The 25,715-nt window shown below is 42.0% G+C and overlaps 1 protein-coding gene across 2 annotated transcripts in view; it reads left to right on the forward strand.

Annotated features, from left to right (window-relative positions):
* Positions 1 to 24,791, forward strand: part of LOC143782382 (serpin B6-like) — a 51,388-nt gene extending 26,597 nt beyond the window's left edge. The window contains exons 6-7 of one of the 2 annotated variants that reach the window (XM_077269768.1): positions 4,022 to 4,189; positions 23,977 to 24,791. In XM_077269768.1, the coding sequence (XP_077125883.1) occupies positions 4,022 to 4,189; positions 23,977 to 24,381 (573 nt within the window). In that variant the 3' untranslated portion in view covers positions 24,382 to 24,791. Of the gene's footprint in view, positions 1 to 4,021; positions 4,190 to 8,366; positions 8,961 to 23,976 lie in introns of those variants that run through there. The other variant, XM_077269769.1, reaches the window with a different exon arrangement.
* The last annotated feature ends 924 nt before the right edge of the window (positions 24,792 to 25,715 follow it).

Below are 25,715 nucleotides of genomic sequence, written 5' to 3' on the forward strand. Positions count from 1 at the left end.
TGATGCCCGCAGACCATTCCATCAAAGTCTGCATTCCAAAACGTCACTACTTCCCTTCCGAGCCCCGGCATGTGCCCAAACAGTGGTTTACCCCCACATATGGGGTATCATCGTACTCAGGAGAAACTGGACAACAACATTTGGGAAAAACAAAAAGAAGAGAAGCCAGCACTGCTGAAGGTCAAAACGCAATATCCAAGGTGCACATGCACATAATAAATTCTGACTGTATTTCAAATATGAGATATTTAGCAAATAATTGATCAATTCTTTGAGCTACCCCGCCACTTCACGGCAATCTCATAATGGGGCAGTCCTAACTCTACGTTTTTTATTACATTGTGCCATTACGGCCTCCTATGTATTGAGAGTGAGAAAAAAAAGAATGGACAAACCACATTAAATAACATTACATGACAAACTGTACCTGGAGCATTGACAGAATCACTCCCTTAGTGCCAGGAAGGCGAGCGCGGATAGAGGCCGATCAGGTCCGTGCGGACATATCAGATCTGGCCTCCACACTGCCAAACCAACACCAAAGTTAAAGGATGAAACTGGCTGAGGCACAGCTGCCTAATTAACTAGAGCCTGAGGCAGGGCAGGGCTGCTGTGTGTGTGTGCACAGCAGCCTATCAATCATAGTGAACCCAGACAGAATGGCGCATATGACCCAGCGTGCGCGGCAACAGTGGTGGTCAGCCACATACCTATACAAAAACAAAAAGAAGAGAAGCCAGCACTGCTGAAGGTCAAAACGCAATATCCAAGGTGCACATGCACATAATAAATTCTGACTGTATTTCAAATATGAGATATTTAGCAAATAATTGATCAATTCTTTGAGCTACCCCGCCACTTCACGGCAATCTCATAATGGGGCAGTCCTAACTCTACGTTTTTTATTACATTGTGCCATTACGGCCTCCTATGTATTGAGAGTGAGAAAAAAAAGAATGGACAAACCATTGATCAATTATTTGCTAAATGTCTCATATTTGAACTACAGTTAGAATTCAGTAGGTGCATGTGCACCATTTGTATTGCGTTCTGACCATTAGCAGTGCTGGCTTCTCCTTTTTTTTTTCTTTAACAACATTTGGGGTCCAATTTCACCTATTACCCTTGGGAAAATAAAAAATTCTGGGCTAAAAATCATTTTTGAGGAAAGAAAAATTATTTTTTATTTTGACGGCTCTGCGTTATAAACTTCTGTGAAGCACCTGGGGGTTATAAGTGCTCACTATGCATCTAGATAAGTTCCTTGGGGGGTCTAGTTTCCAAAATGGGGTCACTTGTAGGGGAGCTCCAATGTTTAGGCACACAGGGGCTCTCCAAACGCGACATGGTGTCCGCTAACGATTGGAGCTAATTTTCCATTCAAAAAGTCAAATGGCACGCCTCCCCTTCCGAGCCTTGCCGTGCACCCAAACAGTGGTTTACCCCCACATATAAGGTATCGGCGTACTCAGGAGAAATTGCCCAACAAATTTTAGGATCCATTTTATCCTGTTGCCCATGTGAAAATGAAAAAATTGAGGCTAAAAGAAATTTTGTGTGGAAAAAAAAAAGTACTTTTTCATTTTTACGGATCAATTTGTGAAGCACCAGGGTGTTTAAAGTGCTCACTATGCTTCTAGATAAGTTCCTTGGGGGGTCTAGTTTCCAAAATGGGGTCACTTGTGGGGGAGCTCCAATGTTTAGGCACACGGGGGCTCTCCAAACGCGACATGGTGTCTGCTAAAGATTGGAGCCAATTTTTCATTGAAAAAGTCAAATGGCGCTCCTTCCCTTCCGAGCCCTGCCGTGCGCCCAAACAGTGGTTTACCCCCACATATGAGGTATCAGCGTACTCAGGACAAATTGGACAACAACGTTCGTTGCCCAGTTTCTCCTTTTTACCCTTGGAAAAATAAAAAAAATTGTTGCTAAAAGATCATTTTTGTGACTAAAAAGTTAAATGTTCATTTTTTACTTCCATGTTGCTTCTGCTGCTGTGAAACACCTGAAGGGTTAATAAACTTCTTGAATGTGGTTTTGAGCACCTTGAGGGGTGCAGTTTTTAGAATGGTGTCACTTTTGGGTATTTTCAGCCATATAGAACCCTCAAACTGACTTCAAATGTGAGGTGGTCCCTAAAAAAAATGGTTTTGTAAATTTTGTTGTAAAAATGAGAAATCACTGGTCAAATTTTAACCCTTATAACTTCCTAGAAAAAAAAAAATTTGTTTCCAAAATTATGCTGATGTAAAGTAGACATGTGGGAAATGTTATTTATTAACTATTTTGTGTCACATAACTCTCTGGTTTAACAGAATAAAAATTCAAAATGTGAAAATTGCGAAATTTTCAAAATTTTTGCCAAATTTCCGGTTTTTTCACAAACTCAGAAATTATCGACCTAAATTTACGACTAACATGAAGCCCAATATGTCACGAAAAAACAATCTCAGAATCGCTAGGATCCGTTGAAGCGTTTCCGAGTTATTACATCATAAAGGGACACTGGTCAGAATTGCAAAAAACGGCAAGGTCATTAAGGCCAAAATAGGCTGGGTCATGAAGGGGTTAAGAACCTCAGTTCATGTGCGGTTCATGCTTTTTTTTTTTTTTTTTTTTTTTTGTGCATAGCATGTTCTTTTCCCTTTCTTGGACCAGCACTCCTCCCAATTAGCAGGAGACTGCAAAGTCTAGCCCATTTTTTCTCTCACTGAAGAGTTTCAGTACTCCTTTCATTTGGTGTGGATGCTGTGTGGTGGCCATTGTTGCTGTGGTTTTGTGCTGGTGGGGTGGCGCGGTCTGGAGTCTTGGGGACTCAGTCTTGCATCCTGGGTGCTGTGGTGCACCAGGCAGTCTGCCCCTCGCTTTCCTCCAGCTCTTCAGTGGCAGCAAAAATGGGCTAGACCCCTTACTTTGCAGTCTCCTGCTAATTAAAATCACCTGTGCCAAATGGGAGGCGTGCACATCCAAAGATAAAAAGGATAGATCATGCAATATGCTGAAAAAAAGAATGGACAGCACCTCCAAAAATCATACAATGATCTAATGCCGCTAGGCAAAAATAATATATAACTGAACAAGAGGTTCTTGGTTTAACACAACTTACTTCTGGCATAATGAAGAAAAAATGTTGAGTCACAAAGTGTCCTCATAGTACCGTAATCCAATGACAAATCAGTTGTTTTATCCTCTTGGATAAGATTTGGTGCTCTTTGGTAAACATTTAGAGCGGACACCAGATCTGAATAGAATGTGCTCACACTTCAAAGTTCTACGTTCCATTACATAAAAATAAGACCATCATCCCTAACTTATTGTTAACTTCTTTATCACCTACACACAGGATAGGTGATAACTTGTTGATCGCTGGGATCCGCACCAGTCGGCAGAACTGAGAACTTTTATCCCCATTAGAATGATTAGAATGTAGTGGCTGTGCTCTTGCTCAACCGCCACTTCAGTAATTCCCTATGTGGCTCCTAAGCGCTTTCTGCCATTTTAATAGATAATGAACAAGTTGATAGAGGATCAGGCATTGAACATGAAGCTCCATTTTGTCACCGGAATAAAAAAAAATCCCCCCCCCCCCCCCCCCCCCTCTGCTTATCAGTGTGGGTCCTAGTGGTTGGAAACTCACAAATGAGCAAATTATCACCTAATCCTGTAGATGTGTAATAGCTTGTTTTCAATGGACAACCCTTTTAATGAGACTAATCATTAGTAGGTAGAGAGAAAGCAGTGGATTTGCAGCTGTCACCAAGAAATGGAACCTTCACCTGTTTAAAAACAGTTTACTAAATTAATAAGCCAACATTTTTGACTTGTTAAATAAAAACACCATGAAGGAGAGGTGCGCTTTATAGTCTGCAAAAGCTTCATTCAATCCTCTTGACATTTAAAGATAAAATTAATCACACAGAAGCTGCGTGTGTTTTTGCCTCAAATGGTATTCTGTTACATCTGTCTGCATTTGTGAAATCATAACCCTTGAGCATTAAACAAAATGTGTTCTCTTATTCAGAATGAAACCAAACCAGTGCAGATGATGTACAAAAAGGCCAAGTATCCAATGACTTATGTTGGGGAATTGTTCACCAAAGTCCTTGAGTTACCGTATGTTAATAATGAATTGAGTATGATCATAATGCTTCCTGATGACATTCAAGATGGTACTACTGGACTAGAGCAGGTAAGGAACTCTGCACTATAAGTCAATAATCATTCTGCTTTTTGGAAACAGTGTGCATTGATCTTGCTAAAAGCTCAGGGTTAACAGTTTTTCCTCTGCATCTATTGATTAGTAGGAACAGGGTTCCTCATTGTTCCTTGCGGAGATAGCCAGCTAACATAGGGAGCCTTTTAGGTTAGGCAATGTGCCTTGGGCAAAAAAAGCATATTTTACTTTCCTCCAGAAGAAAGAACTGTATCTTCCTGACTAAAACGAAAGGGAGAAACTGGGGGAAAAAAAAGTGCAACAAGATCTTATCTGGTGTGTCAGAAAAAGGGGAGATGCACTCACCTTGTTAGGTTGCTGAATGGCAACACGTAATGGGCATATAACAGCTGCTGCACAGATACCGGTAAGGGAAAACGACCATGGATATAAAAATGAAAACTGAGGTATCACTCATGCGCTGCTGATGGTGAATTGTCGGTGAAATAAATTGCTTTTATTTAAACAGGTTTAAAAGTCAAAGCGTTTCGAGTTCACGCAGGACCTCCATCAGGACAAAACCCTCTGTCCTGATGGAGGTCCTGCATGACCTCGAAACGTGTTGAAACCTGTTTAAATAAAAGCATTTTATTTCACCGACAATTCGCCATCAGCAGCGCATGAGTGATACCTCCGTTTTCATCTTTATATTCTTGACTATAAGACTTTTTTTTCCCAAAAAATTTTGGAGGAAAATGGGAGTGCATCTTATAGCCCGAATGTAGCTTACGGGGGGCTGCAACGGTGGAGCAGGTTACAAGAGGCAGGGTCACTCCTGCATGAAGCCGCCAGTGGCTGTAGGAGTGGGATGTTTCTGCCTCCTGTGACCCCGCTCTGTAAGCTACTGTAAATTCAGACTATAAGATGGACCCCCATTTTATTCAAAGTTTTTATTTTAGCAAAATACGCTGAAGTTGTCTCCTTATTGCCACTTATTGGCGGTATCCTTATAAGTCAGAGCCTTCTCTTTATTAGGCCTTGCAACATGACTAGGATTCTATACTAAATTAGAATCTCCTGGAACAAGAGACTCCAATTTGCAGATGACTATTTTGGGGTACTTGCCCCTCATCAGTTCAGAGGAGGAAAACATTCAATGTAACCAAGCACATATAGTGCAGCTGTAATAGGCGATGATAAAATATCAACTTTTATAAATGGATAATTCTCCATTATGATAAGAGGTTTTTTGTCCCAGAGTTTAATTTTTTTTTTCTTTAACATCAGGAAATATATGTAGGTTTTTAATTTTTCTTATGTGATGTATTTAATGACACAGATTTGCCAAAGAAATGACAGGTCTTCTTACTGGTAACCTCAAAATAAAAAGGCATGTCTGATACGATAATCCATTTCAGACACTAATAATTATTAGAATTGCTGATTGCATTATTAGCAAATGTGGAGACGGTTGTACTGTATATATGGTCATTACAGATAACTGTATTACACTTGTTCAAGAAGTTAAAGTGGTTATCCACGAATGTAGTAAAATGTCCCCGTCTCATAACTCTAACAGCAGTCCATCTTAGTTGCATGTCAGGATGGGCTGCAGTCTGAAAATACACAGCTTTGGTGTCGTGTCTCAACTGACTGAGGAGCTGTATCATAAGCACACATACTTACATGAGCCAAGGAAAATAGCTGTGACATAAGAAGAAATAACATTTTTCTTTGTCTGACAGCACACAGAATTAGTTTTTCCAGGCACAGTCCCTTGTGCTTAGTCAGCCAAAAAGATGATTTATTTCTTCAGATTTCACAGCCCTTTTCTTTGGATCAGGGAGGTATGTGTGCTTATGATTTAGCTCCACTGACAGTTGAGACACAGAGCGAGATGCAGGCTGAAGAAACGCAGCTCCTGAGGCCTGTCACAAGACTGAGACGGGGTGGGGGCAACTTATTACATTCTTAGAGAACCACTTTAACCCCTTTCTGACCTCGGATCGGATAGTACATCCGAGGTCAGAACCCCTGCTTTGATGCAGGCTTCGGCGGTGAGCCAGCATCAAAGCTAGGACATGTCAGCTGTTTTGAACAGCTGACATGTGCCTGCAATAGCGACGGGTGGAATCGCAATCCACCTGCCGCTGTTAACTAGTTAAATGCCGCTGTCAAACGCTGACAGCGGCATTTAAATACCGCTTCCGGCCATCGGGCTGGAAATGAGCGTATCGCCGACCCCCGTCACATGATCGGGGGTCAGCGATGAGTCGGCATGACAACCTGATGTCTCCTTGAGACCTCTATGGTTGTTGATGCCGGCTTGCTGTGAGCGCCACCCTGTGGTCAGCGCTCATAGCAAGCCTGTAATTCCGCTACATAAGAGCGATCTGATGATCGCTCATATCTAGCTGAGCCGATTCAGTTGTGCCAGCTTCTAGCCTCCCATGAAAGCTATTGAAGCATGTCAAAAGTAAAACAAAAATGTTTAAAAAAAAATATGAAAAAAATATAAAAGTTTAAATCACCTCCCTTTCGCTGCATTCAAAATAAAACATAAAAAAAATTAAATATACACCTATTTGGTATCGCCGCGTTCAGAATCGCCCAATCTATCAATAAAAAAAAAGGATTAACCTGATCGCTAAACGGCGTAGCGAGAAAAAAATTCGAAACTCCCGAATTACGTTTTTTTGGTCACCGCGACATTGTATTAACATGCAATAACAGGCGATCAAAAGAACGTATCTGCACCAAAATGGTATCATTAAAAACGTCAGCTCGGCATGCAAAAAATAAGCCCTCAACTGACCCCAGATCATGAAAACTGGAGCCGCTATGGGTATCGGAAAATGGCACAATTTTTTTTTTTCTTTTAGCAAAGTTCGGAATTTTTTTTTCACCACTTAGATAAAAAAGAACCTATACATGTTAGGTGTCTATGAACTCGTAATGACCTGGAGAATCATAATGGCAGTTTTAGCATTTAGTGAACCTAGCAAAATAGCCAAACAAAAAACAAGTGTGGGATTGCACATTTTTTGCAATTTCACAGCACTTGGAATTTTTTTCCCGTTTTCTAGTACAAGACATGGTAAAACCAATGATGTCATTCAAAAGTACAACTTGTCTCGCAAAAAACAAGCCCTCACATGGCCAAATTGATTGAAAAATTTAAAAAAAGTTATGGCTCTGGGAAGGAGGGGAGCGATAAACGAACACGGAAAAACGGAAAATCCCAAGGTTATGAAGGGGTTTAAGTAAGTGTATAAAATGTACCAGGGCCTTATAAGGCTGAATTATAGTCAGCTTGACTTGGATGATCTAGTTTCCTCACTATGCTCGATTAGTTGTCATTAATAAGAATGTATAATTTTTGTACATTTACTTATGCTTTCAGCAGAGTAGTTTTTAGAACCCTGAATACCCTGCTTATACTGAATAATGTGGGTGCTTTACTCAGCCTGTTGGAAGGTCTGCTTGCTTGTCTTTTTGTTTCTAACATTAGTGCTGTATAAGAACTCTAGCACTAACAAGAAAGATGTTTTGTTTAACATAGTAAAGAGGCAACAATTATTTTTATATTTTTCTCTTGAGTAAGCTGTACCACTGTGTTTTGTTTTTTTTTGTCTTGTATATGTTTTTTCATATAAACATCAGGCACATAAACTGGCTTGGTATTGTTTAGGGTGTTCCATCTTGTACAATAAACTAGAGTGCTGACCATTCATTATATCTTCTTTCAATTGCTAGCTGATTGGCTATATTCACATCTGCATCCAAGGTTGCTGTGTAATAAAGGCTCTTAAACTTAAAAAGTGCTGGTAGTTTAATATAACTCAACATTCCCTCAAAATCTGTCAACGAAAGAAACTAAAGTCAAGCAGAATGTTTAATGAGAAAGAGATGCTGCCAAAATTGTCTGGCAGGACTCCAGCCGTCCTCTCTGTCCCTGGATGATCCTAGTTTACATTGTTTAGTAGAAATGCTTTGTGGCCAAACAAGTGATCATATGAGTGTGACCAGCTTCATTTACTGTCCTTTTGAAGTCCCATTTTTTTCTATCCTGTACACTCCTTTCCTAGATCTGATGAAATGGCAGCATTTATCCTGAGCTCCAAGCTTGGTGCACTGTCCTACCACATTCGTAGTTTCTAAATTGCCAAGACCTCTTTGTAACATAACTGTTGTAATGTTTTGTTCTTTTCAGCTTGAAAAAGAGTTATCATATAGCAAATTTTTGGAATGGACCGATCCCGAAAGAATGGACATTACAGAAATGGAGTTGCATTTGCCAAAGTTTAAGCTAGAAGACAATTATGACCTAAAATCTGTACTTAGTGACATGGGAATGCCTGATGCCTTTGACCAAGGCAAATCTGATTTCTCAGGAATGTCTAGTAATAATGATCTAGTCCTGTCTAAAGTAGTGCACAAATCTTTTGTGGAAGTGAATGAAGAGGGTACAGAGGCTGCCGCAGCCACTGCTGGCATTATGATGTGTCGCGGTGTGATTGTGCCAAAGATTGTCTGTGACCATCCTTTTCTGTTTTTTATTACTCATACACAAAGCCGCAGCATCTTGTTTGCTGGTAGATATTCTGCACCCTAAGAAGTTACATCATTACACTTCTTAGGGTCACTCGACCTACAGAAAAAGTTGAACCAAATTATTGTCACAGTTTGTCTAGGATTTCCATCTTTGCTCTTTATCCACAACTTACCGTAAATCCATTTAATTATGTGCCTTCTATATTACACTTATCACTTTTATCCACATAATAAAAAAGCATTTAATTCATTATATTGAATAACTGTTTCTTAGGATATAGCAACTCCAGATTTTACTTAGATAATTGGGCCATATAAGCTCCATTGTACTATGTATCACAGCATGCTTGGTATGTTACCACCCACAATCGTGTGGTTCTGCGAAGCCAGATTTGCAGCACCTTAGATTTTATGTACAAGGCCTATAGGTACCCATATAAAAAAATGAATGTTAAGGTCCAATTTTTCTCTTCGCCACGACAGCACCCACTGAGAGAGGGGATCCGCCCCTAGGAACAGGAAACCCTACGGAGAGATAAAAGGGGCGGTCCCCCTCGCTCCCACAGTTTGGTTTCCTGTTCCTACGGGAATCCACGGAGAAGAGGATGCCTAGCCTGGATGCCGCTTGCGCAGTTTACCTGTGAGGACGGCAAGGGCTCCAGGGCTGGATGCAGCGTCGGGGGTCCTCTTCTCAGTTCCCCCCTCTGCTGGCAGACGCCATGAGGCCACAACTGCAGGGGTTCCTGGCTCATGGGAATCCATCCGGGCAGTCTGCGGGACCTAGCGCCGAGGAGAGGTAAGCGCTGCGCTTTGGCGAGCGCTCAGGCGGCGTGGAGCTCCACAATTTACCCGGGAGTCCTGAATTGAAACTCCGGGCGGAGGAGGAGGTGGACGGCACCCGCGCTGATGCCGGTGACAGCGCGAGTGCACACAGTATGGCCGCGACCCGGAAGTGGTTAGCACTTCCGGGTTCAACCGGAAGAAGATGGCGGCCCCCATGTAAAAGGACGCCGGCACAAGCGCCCGGTGTCCACAATGGATTCGTCTCAGACCCCTGCGATGCTCTCCATAGAAGACACCGCGGCTACCCCACGTACACGGGGCAGCAGCAGTCGCTCCAAACAGAGCGGATCCTCCAGGAAGAAATCCGGTTCTCCACCTAAATCTCCTCGTCAATCGGTACCGTAAAAGCTTCACTGGGGTAAGTGTGCTTCTACCCTCATAAGCTGACTGGTGTTCCCTTTCCCTTTATACACTTAGGGAAAGAAAACAGAGAAAACGAAGCACAAACAGTGTGCATTATGTCTCCAGCCTCTCCCGGATAGTTATAAAAAGAGATTGTGCAAATCATGTATTGCTTCTACCTTGCGGGAGGAAGCCTCAGTTAAATCTGAGGACATCAGGCTCATGATAAGGCAAGAGTTACAAGCCTTGCGAGGTTCTGATAAAGAGCCACATACTAGAAGTAAGAAAGGATATGAATCCCCTATATCTGACCCATCTTCGGATAGGGAGAAAGCGGACTCTGACATCTCCTGCGAATATGTTTCCTCGGACGAGGAACAGGATACATGCTTTCCCACGGATAGTATTGACAACCTTGTCAGGTCCGTGTGTAATACGATGGGTATCGAAGATTCTAAAATTCCCAGAACACAGCAGGACATTATGTTCGCTGGCTTATCGGAAAAGAAAAGGCCTTCTTTTCCGGTGATAGCAGCAATAAAATCTTTAGTTAAAAAAGAATGGGAAAGCCAGGGCCAAAGGGGGTTACCTCCATCCTCAAAGAGACGGTATCCCTTCAATGATGAAGAGTTCTCGACATGGTCAAAAGCGCCAAAAGTGGACGCTGCGGTAGCATCTACATCTAAAAAATCTTTGCTACCTGTGGAGGATTCAGGCTCATTACAGGACCCGTTAGACCGTAAAGCCGACTCACTACTAAAAAGAGCCTGGGAGTCGTGTACGGGAGCCTTCAGACCATCTATCTCTGCTACATGCACCGCTAGGTCCATGTTGGTCTGGCTGAGTGACTTAGAGGAAGGCCTTAAAAGTGGTCTTTCCAGAGACAAATTGCTGTCTTCTATACCCTTAATTAGAGGGGCTACAGCTTTTTTGGCGGATTCATCGGCCGATTCTATACGTTTGGCAGCCAAATCAGCAGGTCTCACAAACGCGGCACGCAGAGCCCTATGGCTTAAGGGCTGGAAAGGCGATCCACAGACAAAGTCTAAGTTATGTGGCCTCCCATGTCAGGGTGAGTACCTGTTTGGTACCAAACTGGACGAGATTCTAACTAAAGCGGGGGAAAGAAAGAAGGGCTTCCCTAATAATAATTACCTTCCATTCTATAGGAAAGCGTTCCGGAAGCCCATATTTAATAAAAGAAAAGATTTTAAAAACCAAGATCGCTGGACCCCTAGAGACGCAAAACAAAGAGGTGCATTCTTTGGGAAGCGCCCTTTTAAATCTGAAGACAAGCCCCGTTAGAGCAGATCTACCTGTGGGAGGTAGATTATCCTCTTTTTCAGACCAATGGAGGAAAATAACTTCGAACATTTGGGCAAATAATCTCGTCACCTCTGGCTTAAAATTAAAATTTGCCCGAGTCCCTTCGGACTCATTTCTATTGACTTCCTTAAAGTCACAGTCTCAACAGGAGGCATTACAGCAAGAAGTAATGAATCTGCTATCCAAAGGAGTTTTGGTGGAGGTTCCATTTCTTCAGGAAGGGAAAGGGTTCTATTCCCCGCTGTTTCTAATCACAAAACCTGATGGATCATTCAGAACCATCATAAATCTTAAAAAACTGAACACCTTCCTAGAAAATCAAACTTTTAAAATGGAATCCATTCGATCCACCGTAAAACTCCTGTTTCCCTATTGCTTTATGGCGGTTCTGGGCTTAAAAGATGCGTATTACCATCTACCAATCTTTAAAGAGCATCAACAATTTCTCCGCGTAGCGGTTATATTAAATGGATGTATACGGCACTTTCAGTACACAGCAATGCCCTTTGGACTATCAATTGCTCCAAGGGTATTTACTAAACTAATGTCAGAGGTTATGTCTTATCTAAGATTAAAAGACACACTCATAATCCCGTACTTAGACGACCTGCTAGTAGTGGGAAAATCCACCTCGCAATGTCAGCAAAGACTATGTCATATGATCTCATCCTTACAGAACTTAGGATGGATAATAAATTGGGAAAAATCTAGACTGATCCCGACAACCCGGCAGGTATTTTTGGGAATTATATTAGATTCTGTAAGTCAAAAGTGTTTCCTCCCAGAATCTAAACAGATAACAATTAGGGATAAAGTTCAGTCCATACTAGATAAACCTATAATTTCCCTCCGGGAAGGCATGTCCTTGCTTGGCTCCTTCACGTCATGTATCCCAGCGGTTCCGTGGGCCCAGTTCCACTCGAGGTGCTTACAGTATACAATTTTACATGAGGAGATAAAATTACAAGGGCGATTAGACGGTAAGATTTCCCTTTCTAATGATGTAGTCCAATCCCTAACCTGGTGGCTACAGCCAGATCATCTAGTTAGTGGGGTTCCCTGGGAGGTCAAACCCTCAAACATAATTTTTACGGATGCCAGCCCTCATGGTTGGGGGGCACACTTGGGGAACCAGGTTGTCCAGGGGCTGTGGTCGGTTACGGAATTAGACGACTCCTCCAATAAAAAAGAACTAAAAGCCATCTATCATGCCCTATGTGAATTCCTCCCACAGCTGCACGGAACACATACCAGGGTGCTCTCAGACAACATGACATCGGTGGCTTACGTCAACCATCAAGGCGGAACGAGATCAGGCACTCTCATGTCTATAGCCGAAAACATCTTGACTATAGCCGAAAATCATCTTCTGTCCTTATCAGCACTACATATCCGGGGGATAGACAACGCAAAAGCAGACTTTCTCAGTCGTCATACCCTCCATCAGGGGGAGTGGGTGTTAAATCGTCGGATATTCAGTATGATAACTATAAAATGGGGTATACCCGACATAGATCTCTTTGCCACAAGAGACAACAGGCAAGTAAAAACATTCGCCTCAATGTTTCGAACAGACAACCCCGATGTTCTCGACGCCCTCCAGATTCCATGGACATTTCAGAAAGCATATGCCTTTCCCCCAATGATTCTTCTTCCAACAGTCATCAGGAAGATAAGAGAGGACAGAGCGAATGTGATATTGATCGCTCCATTCTGGCCAAAGAGACCATGGTTTTCCCTGCTCAGAGCCATGTCCATCTCGGATCCATGGATTCTCCCAGAGAATCAAGATCTGCTTTTCCAGGGACCCTTCAACCACCCTCATGTGAAGGGTCTACGGTTGACAGCCTGGGATTTGAGAGGCAGCTGTTAAAACTAAGGGGCTTCTCTGATAAAGTAATTGATACCCTATTGCTGAGTAGAAAAAGATCCACTACATCAATCTATGTAAAAGTATGGAAAAAATTTTTAAGCCTCTATCCCTCAGCCCTGTCAAATGAAATTCCAGTCCCTATTATTCTTGAATTTCTCCAAAAAGGACGTGATTTAGGCCTTTCAGTTAACACCTTGAAAGTGCAAGTTTCAGCGCTAGGGGCTTTGTATAGTCACAATGTTGCAGGAGATAGATGGATATCCAGATTCATCTCAGCCTGCCAGAGAGCAGAACCAGTCCATATTCCCAACTCACCCCCTTGGGATGTTAATCTGGTCCTTGAAGCCTTAACAAATCACCCGTTCGAGCCTCTACATTCTGCTCACATTAAACATGTCTCCCTCAAAACAGCTCTTCTTGTTGCCTTAGTATCGGCAAGAAGGGTAAGTGACATACAGGCGCTATCAGTAGATCCTCCATTTATGTCAATATTGCCAGATAGGATTGTCCTAAAGACAGACCCTTCCTACTTACCTAAAATGAGTACCAAATTCCATAGGTCTCAGGAAATTCTTCTTCCTACCTTCTATAATAATCCTACAAATCAGGAAGAAGAAAAATACCATACTTTAGATGTGAGGAGGGCTGTAATAACCTATCTAGACAGAACTAGCGCCTGGAGGAAGAGCAGGGATCTCTTTGTTTCCTTCCAGGGTCAGAGGAAAGGAGCTGGTGTTACGAAAGGCACATTATCCCGATGGATTCGGGAGGCGATATACCTGGCCTATTCGTCTAAAGGGGAAGATCCACCTGAGACTATAAAGGCACATTCCACCCGGGCGATAGCATCATCCTGGGCAGAGCGAGCAGAAGTTCCAATAGAACTCATATGTAAGGCCGCAACCTGGTCGTCTCCTACTACCTTCTATAGTCACTACAGATTAGATTTATCTGCCTCCACTGACCTGTGTTTCGGTAGATCGGTTCTTAACACGATAATCCCCCCCAAATAACTATCTCTGAAAGTCTCTCAGTGGGTGCTGTCGTGGCGAAGAGAAAACACCGGATTACGTACCGGTAATGCTCTTTTATAGAGCCACGACAGCACCCCTTCACTTCCCTCCCTTATATATATTAGTTTGCATATGAGCACAAATAAGGGTGATTGGTTCTTGTAAATATTAGTAGTATAAGATTAAATGATAATATAGAATTGCCTACTAATACTGGTGGGCGGTTCCTCGCAATCTCTGTAACCCAAACTGTGGGAGCGAGGGGGACCGCCCCTTTTATCTCTCCGTAGGGTTTCCTGTTCCTAGGGGCGGATCCCCTCTCTCAGTGGGTGCTGTCGTGGCTCTATAAAAGAGCATTACCGGTTCGTAATCCGGTGTTTTTTCTTGTTTTTCAGTAACCCACTGTCATTTATAAAAATGTGTTGCTTTTCAATTGTTTGAACCTTCTGGTTTTTACACAGATTTTGCCATCAAATTGATAATAAATTAGCTATTCTCAATGGTGTCTATCCTCTTAAGGATTTGATTGTAGAAAGTGTTAGTACAATTGGGCTTATTTATATACACAGTCATGCTAAGGTAACCCTGCTTAAACTGCATGGTTTTATATATCTAGACATGAGGAAAAAATCTGTTCTCACCCTTAGGTCTAAACATTTGATAATTACGATCAGATAAACAATACCATATCATTATTTATTTAACAAAAACTGGGCCAAAATGGAGATGCAGTGTGCGACCGCTAAAGTACACCCCATAAATTAATACCTTGTGGGATGACTAACAGTTGGAGTAATCATTTTCGGTATGAGTTTATCTGGCTCTCGCATCGTTCTGAAGGAATGTTGGCCCGCTATTCTTTACAACGTTGCTTAAGTTCATTGAGGTTTGTACATAATCATTTGTGCACAGGTTCTTTATGGCTCCTCCAATTGGATTGAAGACTGGGCCATTGCAGCACTTTGATTCTTTATCAGCCATTTGTATGTAGATTTATTCATATTCTTAGGATCATTGTTCTGTTGTATGACCCAGTTTCGGCCAAGCATTAGTTTTTAGATCAATGGCCTCATGTTTATCACTAAAATACTTTGAGTCAACCATAATCTCCTCTTTATACCAATTGATGACTGAAATGTGCTTGGACCCATTCGCTGCAAAATGAGTCCAAATCATCACCCCTCAATCATTGTGCTTCACAGTTGGTATGAAGTGTTTGTGCTGATATACTGTTTGATTGCCAAAGGTAGCATATGGCAATATGGCCAAACAGCTGCACTTACGTCTAGTTTGTCCAAATGACCTTGTCCGAGAAGTCTTTTGGTTTGTTCAGATGCAACGTCGCAAATGTTTTTGCTGCCCTATTCGTTTTGTGGTTTGTTTTTTTTTATAACAAAGAGGCTTTTTCCTGCCAACTCTTTCAAACAAGCCATACTTGTTCCACCTCTTCTTAATTGTTCTGCCATCAACTTCAACACTTAATTTTCTGAGGCCTTTAGAGTCTGAGCTGTAGAGCTGGTATTTTCTGCAATTTTTCTGAACCAATGTTCATGATCTCACCCTGGTGTGAATTTACGAAGATGTTCATTCCTTAGAGTGACAACTTTCTTGAATATTTTCTCCGGGAGAGAGCGAGGGACTCCAAATTGTTTGGAAAATACCTTATAACCCTTCCCAGATTGATGGTCAGTAATGATTGATTCTATACGATCATTTATGATATCTTTCCTCTTTGGCATTGGGTTTACGCATTCCAGAATCTTTCAGACGAGTACATTGCTAAAATTTCTGCTTATATTTGAGGTGGTGATAATTGCTGATAAACAGTCAAGGACTTTTGACTAGCAGCATTTGCTACTTATCTTAGTTGCTATGGAAGCACTGAGGGTGTACTTAATTTTTCACACACTGCATCTGCATTTTGGTCTAATTTTTGTTAAATATTGATAAAGTGCAAGTTGCCATTTGATGGTGTTTATCTGAGGTTGCTTTTATGTAATATTCTCATATCCATAGAATTAAAAAAGGATTGTATTTTACTGTCATTTTTTCAGCATATTTACACTATTCATCTGTCCATATGACACTTGCAATGATAATTTATCTTATTTTTATATATAAGTAATGTGTTCTTAAACCCATAACCCATAACATTTAAAAGCCACAATAAATTGTCCAAAGTAGTATAATGGGTCTGTTCAGTTATTTTTTCTGTCAATGGAATGGTTTACATGTGTCCTTTACCTGAACAAGCACATTTTCAGGCACTGGCACTGTGATATATTATTGCCCTTTCTCTGGCCCAATCCTATCAGACCTGTTCATGAGGAGAGATAACAAGAACCAATCAAACAACACAAAATCATTTAAGCTGTTGCTGAGCCCCCAGTCAGATTAACCCCTGATAAACTGAACTCTGATTAGTACACTGCCAGGTTTGTGACATCATGCAACCACAAGCTTATGCCAGCAGTGTTATTTTCCATGCCAGTTGAGATGTGGACAGTACAGAGACAAGTTCAGTGTGTTCTGTGACGCGCTAAATTCGAATCCATGACCAAAGTGCTACCTGAATATCGGCGTGTTTATAATGAAGCGTCACCACATAGGAATAACATTACTCGGTGGGATAAGCCGTTAAAGGAAACCGGCAGTTTGGTGGAGAAACCCCATTCTGGTAGGCCATCAGTCAGTGACGAGTCTGTAGAGGCTATACGGGATAGCTACCTAAGGAGCTCTAAAAAATCTGTGCGTGTGCTCGACAATTACATCTAAGCAAGACTACAGTTCATAAGGTGTTAAAGAAATGTCTCTGTTATACGGGGTACAAATTGCAGTTGTTGCACGCTATCAAACCGGCGGATAGACCCAAACGATGCGCGTTTGCTACAGATATGCTTCATGAGATCGACAATGATGCAAGATTTTTGCAGAAGATTGTGTTTAGCGATGGGGCGACCTTCCAGATCTGTGGACATGTTCATCGCCAGAACTTCCAAATATGGGCTGCTGAACATCCTCATGCCTATGTTGAGTACGAACATACAATGTCTTGTGAAAGTATTCGGCCCCCTGGAACTTTTCAACCTTTTCCCACATATCATGCTTCAAACATAAAGATACTAAATGTAAATTTTTGGTGAAGAATCAACAAGTGGAACACAATTGTGAAGTTGAACGAAATGTATTGATTATTTTAATTTTTTGTGGAATTTCAAAAACTGAAAAATTGGGCGTGCAATATTATTCAGCCCCTTTAATTTCAGTGCAGCAAACTCACTCCAGAAGTTCATTGTGGATCTCTGAATGATCCAATGTTGTCCTAAATGCCTAATGATAAATATAACCCACCTGTGTGTATTCAAGTCTCCGTATAAATGCGCCTGCTCTGTGATAGTCTCAGGGTTCTGTTTGAAGCACATAGAGCAAACTTTAAACATCCCAAGGAGCACTGTGCAAGTGATCATATTGAAATGGATGGAGTATCATACCAGTGCAAATTTACCATGACCCGGCCATCCCTCTAATTTTGCAATTTTCACATTTTGAATTTTTATTCTGTTAAACCAGAGTTATGTGACACAAAATAGTTAATAAATAACATTTCCCACATGTCTACTTTACATCAGCACAATTTTGGAAACAAATTTTTTTTTGCTAGGAAGTTATAAGGGTTAAAATTTGACCAGTGATTTCTCATTTTTACAACAAAATTTACAAAACCATTTTTTTTTTAGGGACCACCTCACATTTGAAGTCTTTTTGAGGGTTCTATATGGTTGAAAATACCCAAAAGTGACACCATTCTAAAAACTGCACCCCTCAAGGTGCTCAAAACCACATTCAAGAAGTTTATTAACCCTTCAGGTGTTTCACAGCAGCAGAAGCAACATGGAAGTAAAAAACGAACATTTAACTTTTTAGTCACAAAAATGATCTTTTAGCAACAATTTTTTTATTTTCCCAAGGGTAAAAGGAGAAACTGGACCATGAACGATGTTGTCCAATTTGTCCTGAGTACGCTGATACCTCATATGTGGGGGTAAACCACTGTTTGGGCGCACGGCAGGGCTCGGAAGGAAAGGAGCGCCATTTGACTTTTTGAATGAAAAATTGGCTCCAATCTTTAGCGGACACCATGTCGCGTTTGGAGAGCCCCCGTGTGCCTAAACATTGGAGCTCCCCCACAAGTGACCCCATTTTGGAAACTAGACCCCCCAAGGAACTTATCTAGAAGCATAGTGAGCACTTTAAACCCCCAGGTGCTTCACAAATTGATCCGTAAAAATTAAAAAGTAATTTTTTCACAAAAAAATTATTTTAGCCTCAATTTTTTCATTTTCACATGGGCAACAGGATAAAATGGATCCTAAAATTTGTTGGACAATTTCTCCTGAGTACACCGATACCTCACATGTGGGGGTAAACCACTGTTTGGGCACATGGTAAGGCTCGGAAGGGAAGGAGCGCCATTTGACTTTTTGAATGAAAAATTATCTCCATCGCTAGCGGACACCATGTCACGTTTGGAGAGCCTCTGTGTGCCTAAACATTGGAGCTCCCCCACAAGTGACCCCATTTTGGAAACTAGACCCCCAAGGAACTTATCTAGATGCATAGTGAGCACTTAAAACCCCCAGGTGCTTCAAAGAAGTTTATAAAGCAGAGCCGTGAAAATAAAAAATAATTTTTCTTTCCTCAAAAATGATTTTTAGCCCGGAATTTTTTATTTTCCCAAGGGTAATAGGAGAAATTGGACCCCAAATGTTGTTGTCCAGTTTGTCCTGAGTACGATGATACCCCATATGTGGGCGTAAACCACTGTTTGGGCGCTCGGAAGGGAAGGCACGCCATTTGGCTTTTTGAATGGAAAATTAGCTCCAATCATTAGCGGACACCATGTCGCGTTTGGAGAGCCCCTGTGTGCCTAAACATTGGAGCTCCCCCACAAGTGACCCCATTTTGGAAACTAGACCCCCAAGGAACTTATCTAGATGCATAGTGAGCACTTAAAACCCCCAGGTGCTTCAAAGAAGTTTATAAAGCAGAGCCGTGAAAATAAAAAATAATTTTTCTTTCCTCAAAAATGATTTTTAGCCCGGAATTTTTTATTTTCCCAAGGGTAATAGGAGAAATTGGCCCCCAAATGTTGTTGTCCAGTTTGTCCTGAGTACGATGATACCCCATATGTGGGGGTAAACCACTGTTTGGGCGCTCGGAAGGGAAGGCACGCCATTTGGCTTTTTGAATGGAAAATTAGCTCCAATCATTAGCGGACACCATGTCGCGTTTGGAGAGCCCCTGTGTGCCTAAACATTGGAGCTCCCCCACAAGTGACCCCATTTTGGAAACTAGACCCCCAAGGAACTAATCTAGATGTGTGGTGAGCACTTTGAACTCCCAAGTGCTTCACAGAAGTTTATAACGCAGAGCCATGAAAATAAAAAATAATTTTTCTTTTCTCAAAAATTATTTTTTAGCCCACAATTTTTTATTTTCCCAAGGGTAACAGGAGAAATTGGACGCCAAAAGTTGTTGTCCAGTTTCTCCTGAGTACGCTGATACCCCATATGTGGGGGTAAACCAATGTTTTGGCACACGTCGGGGTTCGGAAGGGAAGTAGTGACGTTTTGAAATGCAGACTTTGGTGGAATGCTCTGCGGGCGTCAGGTTGCGTTTGCAGAGCCCCTGATGTGCCTAAACAGTAGGAACTCCCCACAAGTGACCCCATTTTGGAAACTAGACCCCCCCAAGGAACTTATCTAGATGTGTGGTGAGCACTTTGAACCCCCAAGTGCTTCACAGAAGTTTATAACGCAGAGCCGTGAAAATAATAAATGTATTTCCTTTCCTCAAAAATATTTTTTTAGCCCAGAATTTTTTAATTTTCCCAAGGGTAACAGGAGAAATTTGACCCCAAAAGTTGTTGTCCAGTTTCTCCTGAGTACGCTGATACCCCATATGTGGGGGTAAACCACTGTTTGGGCGCACGTCAGGGCTCGGAAGGGAAGTAGTGACATTTGAAATGCAGACTTTGATGGAATGGTCTGCGGGCGTCATGTTGCATTTGCAGAGCCCCTGATGTGCCTAAACAGTAGAAACACCCCACAAGTGACCCCATTTTGGAAACTAGACCCCCCAAGGAACTTATCTAGATGTGTGGTGAGCACTTTCAACCCCCAAGTGTTTCACAGAAGTTTATAACGCAGAGCCGTGAAAATAAAAAATAATTGTTCTTTCCTCAAAAATTATGTTTTAGCAAGTAATTTTTTTTTTTTGCAAGGGTAAGAGGAGAAATTGGGCCCCAATAGTTGTTGCCCAGTTTGTCCTGAGTACGCTGGTACCCCATATGTGGGGGTAAACCACTGTTTGGGCGCACGTCGGGGCTTGGAAGGGAGGGAGCACCATTTGACTTTTTGAACGCAAGATTGGCTGGAATCAATGGTGGCGCCATGTTACGTTTGTAGACCCCTGATGTGCCTAAACAGTGGAAACCCCTCAATTCTAACTTCAACGCTAACCCCAACACACCCCTAACCCTAATCCCTACTGTAGCCCTTACCCCAACACACCCCTAACCACAACCCTAACACCAACACAGCCGTATCCCTAATCCCAACCCTAATCCTAACCCTAATCCCAACCCTAACCACAACTGTAACCCCAACACACCCCTAACCCTATCCGTAACCCTAACCACAAGCCTAATCTTAACCCTATTTCCAACCTAGCCCTAATTCCAACCCTAACCCTAAGGCTATGTGCCCACGTTGCGGATTCGTGTGAGATTTTTCCGCACGATTTTTGAAAAATCTGCAGGTAAAAGGCACTGCGTTTTACCTGCGGATTTACAGCGGATTTCACCTGTGGATTCCTATTGAGGAACAGGTGTAAAACGCTGCGGAATTCGCACAAAGAATTGACATGCTGCGGAAAATACAACGCAGCGTTTCCGCACGGAATTTTCCGCACCATGGGCACAGCGGATTTGGTTTTCCATAGGTTTACATGGTACTGTAAACATCATGGAAAACTGCTACGAATTCGCAGCGGCCAATCCGCTGCGGATCCGCGGCCAATCCGCTGCGCATCCGCGGCCAATCCGCTGCGGATCCGCAGCCAAATCCGCACTGTGTGCACATGCCCTAACCCTAACCCTAGCCCTAACCCTAACCCTAGTTCTAACCCTAGTGGAAAAAGAAAAAAAATATTTTCTTTTTTTTATTATTGTCCCTACCTATGGGGGTGATAAAGGGGGGGGGGGTTATTTATTATTTTTTAGAACCTATCACAGCGATCAAAATGTACTTGTAACGAATGCCGGCCGGCAGATTCGGCGGGCGCACTGCGCATGCGCCCGCCATTTTGGAAGATGGCGGCGCCCATGGAGAAGACGGACGGGCGCCGGGAGCCTCGGTAAGTATAAGGGGGAGGGAGATCGGGGCACGGGGGGGTCGTCGGAGCACAGGGGCGTGGCATAGGAGCACGGGGGGAGCGGAGCACAGGACGGAGGGGACTACGGGACAGATCGGTGGCTTGGGGCGATCGGTGGGGTGGGGGGTCTCACATCAGGGTTTCCAGCCATGGCCGATGATATTGCAGCGTCGGCCATCGCTGGATTGTAATATTTCACCAGTTTTTCAGGTGAAATATTACAAATCGCTCTGATTGGCTGTTGAAAGTGAAACTGCCAATCAGAGCGTTCGAATCCACGGGGGGGTGAAGCCACCCCCCCCTGGGCTGAAGTACCACTCCCCCTGTCCCTGCATGTCGGGTGAAATTGGAGTTAACCCTTTCACCCAATCTGCAGGGACGCGATCATTCCATGACGCCTACGTGGCGTCATGGGTCGGGAAGGGGTTAAGGGGGCCAAGTAATATTGCACGCCCCACTTTTCAGTTTTTGAATTTCCACAAAAATTTAAAATAACCAATAAATTTCATTCAACTTCACAATTGTGTTCCACTTGTTGTTGATTCTTCACCAAAAATTTACATTTGGTATCTTTATGTTTTGAAGCATGATATGTGGGAAAAGGTTGAAAAGTTCCAGGGGGTCGAATACTTTCGCGAGGCACTGTAACACCCCTAAAGTGAATGTGTGGTGTGGCCTGATGCGTGGTAGGTATGAAACTGGGAGAGTTTTTTTTATTTTATGCGGAGCAGATTTCACATTTCTATCGTTTTTTTTTTGTTGTTGCTTTCCAGTGACTGGTCAAAAGTGCACCATGGCTTTACGGACACACTGTATTTAAAAGTTAAACTTGATGAGTTTAGTATTATATTATACTCTCCTTCCAGACTAGCACCACTTGTCCACACTCGGTACTGTGTTCCTTGACAGTCTCCAGGCATCAGCATCCGGCAGGGGACAACTGGTACAACCGATCAGAGGACACTGGCTGCAGCAAGACTAGAAGTGCTTCTTCCTGTGAAGAATGAAGAGAAATAAAAATATTTTGTTTGTAGTTATATACTAGAAAAAAAACAAATTATTGCAGTATGAACATTTTTTGGGGGTTGCCGGGCTCATCTTTCCAGAAGGGTTTGTCTCTCTTGTTTTTTTTTTTTTGTTTGTTTGTTTTTTTTATTATACAAGTTAGGCATTCTATTAGGTTACCTTATAACCTTGGTCAGTGCTGAAGTAATAAGATTTTTTTGTCTTCAACAACTATTTGACTTCTAAATTCTAAAGGCCTCTCCCCAACTTGTTGTTCCAAGTGTTTTTCAGGTGACCACTGAGGATTCTGCACAATTAGTGGAACTTTAGTGTTCAACTCTTTCATCGATCCTTTGCAACAACCGTTATGAAGCTTACCTGGTCCCAAATAGTCTCTACTTTCTTCACCTGTTTAACACACCAGAAATGGAAGAAATGACAAAGCCAGTGATTGACTAAGGCTACTTTCACACTAGCGACGTGCCGACGCAACGACGCTAGCGTTGAAAGCGCCGCACAACGGGGGCAGCGGATGCAGTTTTTCAACGCATCCGCTGCCCCATTGTAAGGTCCAGGGAGAGGAGGGGGCGGAGTTCCGGCCGCGCATGCGCGGTCGGAAATGGCTGACACGACGCACAAAAAACCGTTACATGTAGCGTTTTTTTGTGCCGACGGTCCGCCAAAACACGACGCATCCGTCGCACGACGGATGCGACGTGTGGCAATCCGTCGCAATGCGTCGCTAATGCAAGTCAATGGAGAAAAAACGCATCCTGCAAGCACTTTTGCAGGATGCGTTTTTTCTCCAAAACGACGCTAGTGTGAAAGTAGCCTAAACGGGCAATATCCAGTGTGTTGAGAATGGCTTAGTAATGACCAACAGGGACAAAGAAAGTGATCGCAGCTGCTTTATTTTCACTCTTAATCTTTTAAATGGTTCTCAACCCTATTCCACAGCAGAAATTCTAGGCTGACATTTTGTTGTTTTGTAAACCTGATCTGTTTGACATTGCGACAAATGTATTGTATAGGTCAGTGTCCTTTCCTAGAGCTAATTTTGCAAGATGGACGTAATAAAACTGAAAGAGCTTCCTGTTGCGTAGGTGAAACTATTGTGTTTTAGTAATTCACTTTTCATTTTGCATGACTAATTATAATCAAACAAGAACACATTTTCTGTCTCTCTCAGGGTATTGTAATATTGGCTAAAGAATATCTTAATATCTTAATTTTTTTTTGTTTTTCAAATCATCCCAGTCTAAATTGGTATAAATTAGCCATGATATTGGTGCAAAAAAGCATTTCTGTAATTTTGTGAGTAAAACTGAGATTTGTATTAATGGATGAAAAACAATCACCATAATCTAGCCTGAATGTGTCTTGTTTTACTCGTTCTCATCATGTTTGGTAATATGATTATATTTTATTTCCAGCTTGAACGGGAACTCACATATGAGAAATTTGCAGATCTGACAAATCCAGACAACATGGACAGAACTGAAGTGGAACTCTCTTTACCTAAATTCAAGCTAGAAGACTACTATGATCTAGAATCTGTTCTTGGAGCTTTAGGCATGACTGATGCTTTTGACATGAGCAAATGTGATTTTTCAGGCATGTCTGGTGATCGTGATTTAGTTCTATCTAAAGTGTTCCATAAATCCTTTGTAGAGGTGAATGAGGAGGGTACAGAAGCGGCTGCTGCTACAGGAGCAGTCATTATGCTACGTTGTGCTCGGATAGTGCTAAGATTCACTTGTGATCATCCTTTTCTATTCTTTATCATACACAAACAAAGCCGCTCCATTCTTTTCTTCGGTAGATTCACTTCTCCTTAGAGCTGAATTTACACATTGCAGTCCTTACCAATAGCTCAACCGTTCATGCCATGGGTTTTAACGTATTGTAATGCCTTACATGGAAAATTCAGACCAAATATAAACCAATAGAGAAAATGCCTCACATTTTAAAATCCACCGCTTGCCCTGAAAAATGTCTTATTTTTTTTTCTTTCTGCAGTGTGATTATGGATTAAAATCCCCATTCACATGTATTACTTTATTCTACTTTGTGTATTTTTATTATGATATCCTTTCAGAAACAAAAAAAAGTGACCATAGCCTCTGTCCATTAAGCAGCCTTGCTGTACATTTTTTTGCGATTTTCTGAACACTATGCAATGATCAAACAATGGGCTGTTTTTATACTATAATAAAGCTGACATAACGATATATATTTAGATATTGGATACCTTACTATTTCCTTTTGTTTTATTTTGAAATCTCACATTTACTGGGTGTTGTGCGATTGTCAGTTGCACTCCCATTGTAACAGCCAACAGCCAACATTGGAGACCTTATGTCAGTAATGACAGATTGTAATGTACTGGCATATTGGCATATACACAGGTTTATTATTGGTTCCAAATTATGATGACTGGTTTAATCTTAGTAAGGGATTAAAAGCTAATGCTTAAAAAAATCAAGTTGGGGATTACCTGGGGGGAAGAAATTCACTGTATTACTCCTAGTAACAAGGTGTACTTGACTGATGGCTGCCTCTCTCCTCTGTCAAGTCATTAGTGACTTATTTTTTATTTCTCAAGATAACTCCATTAAAGTCAGATGAAGGCATTTAAAAACACATTTGTTTCCTAAAATGTTTCAAAACTGTTTCCATGGATTTGATGCAAATCTCTCCTTTCAACCCGCCATTCGGACATTACGTTTGTCTGCTCTATTTTGAGTAGGAGACAAATGGAATTTAGTGTGTGTATGTATGTGTGGCGTGTGTGTGTGTGTATGTGTGTGTGTGTGTATGTATATATATATATATATATATATATATATATATATATATATATATATATATATATATATATATATATATATGCAACCAATCACTAAGGCTACGTTCACAATTGCGTTGTGCGCCGCAGCGTCGGCGACGCAACGCACAACGCAAATGTAAACGCATGCACAACGCAGCGTTTTGTGACGTATGCGTCCATTTTTGCATGGTTTTGGGCCCAGAAAAAACTGCAACTTGCTGCGTCCTCTGCGCCCTGACGCATGCACCACAGTGACGCATGCGTCACAAAACGCAAGTGCAACGCATGTCCATGCGCCCCCATGTTAAATATAGGGGCGCATGACGCATGCGGCGACGCTGC

The sequence above is a fragment of the Ranitomeya variabilis genome, chromosome 6, assembly GCF_051348905.1.
Source record: "Ranitomeya variabilis isolate aRanVar5 chromosome 6, aRanVar5.hap1, whole genome shotgun sequence".
Lineage (NCBI taxonomy): Eukaryota > Metazoa > Chordata > Amphibia > Anura > Dendrobatidae > Ranitomeya > Ranitomeya variabilis.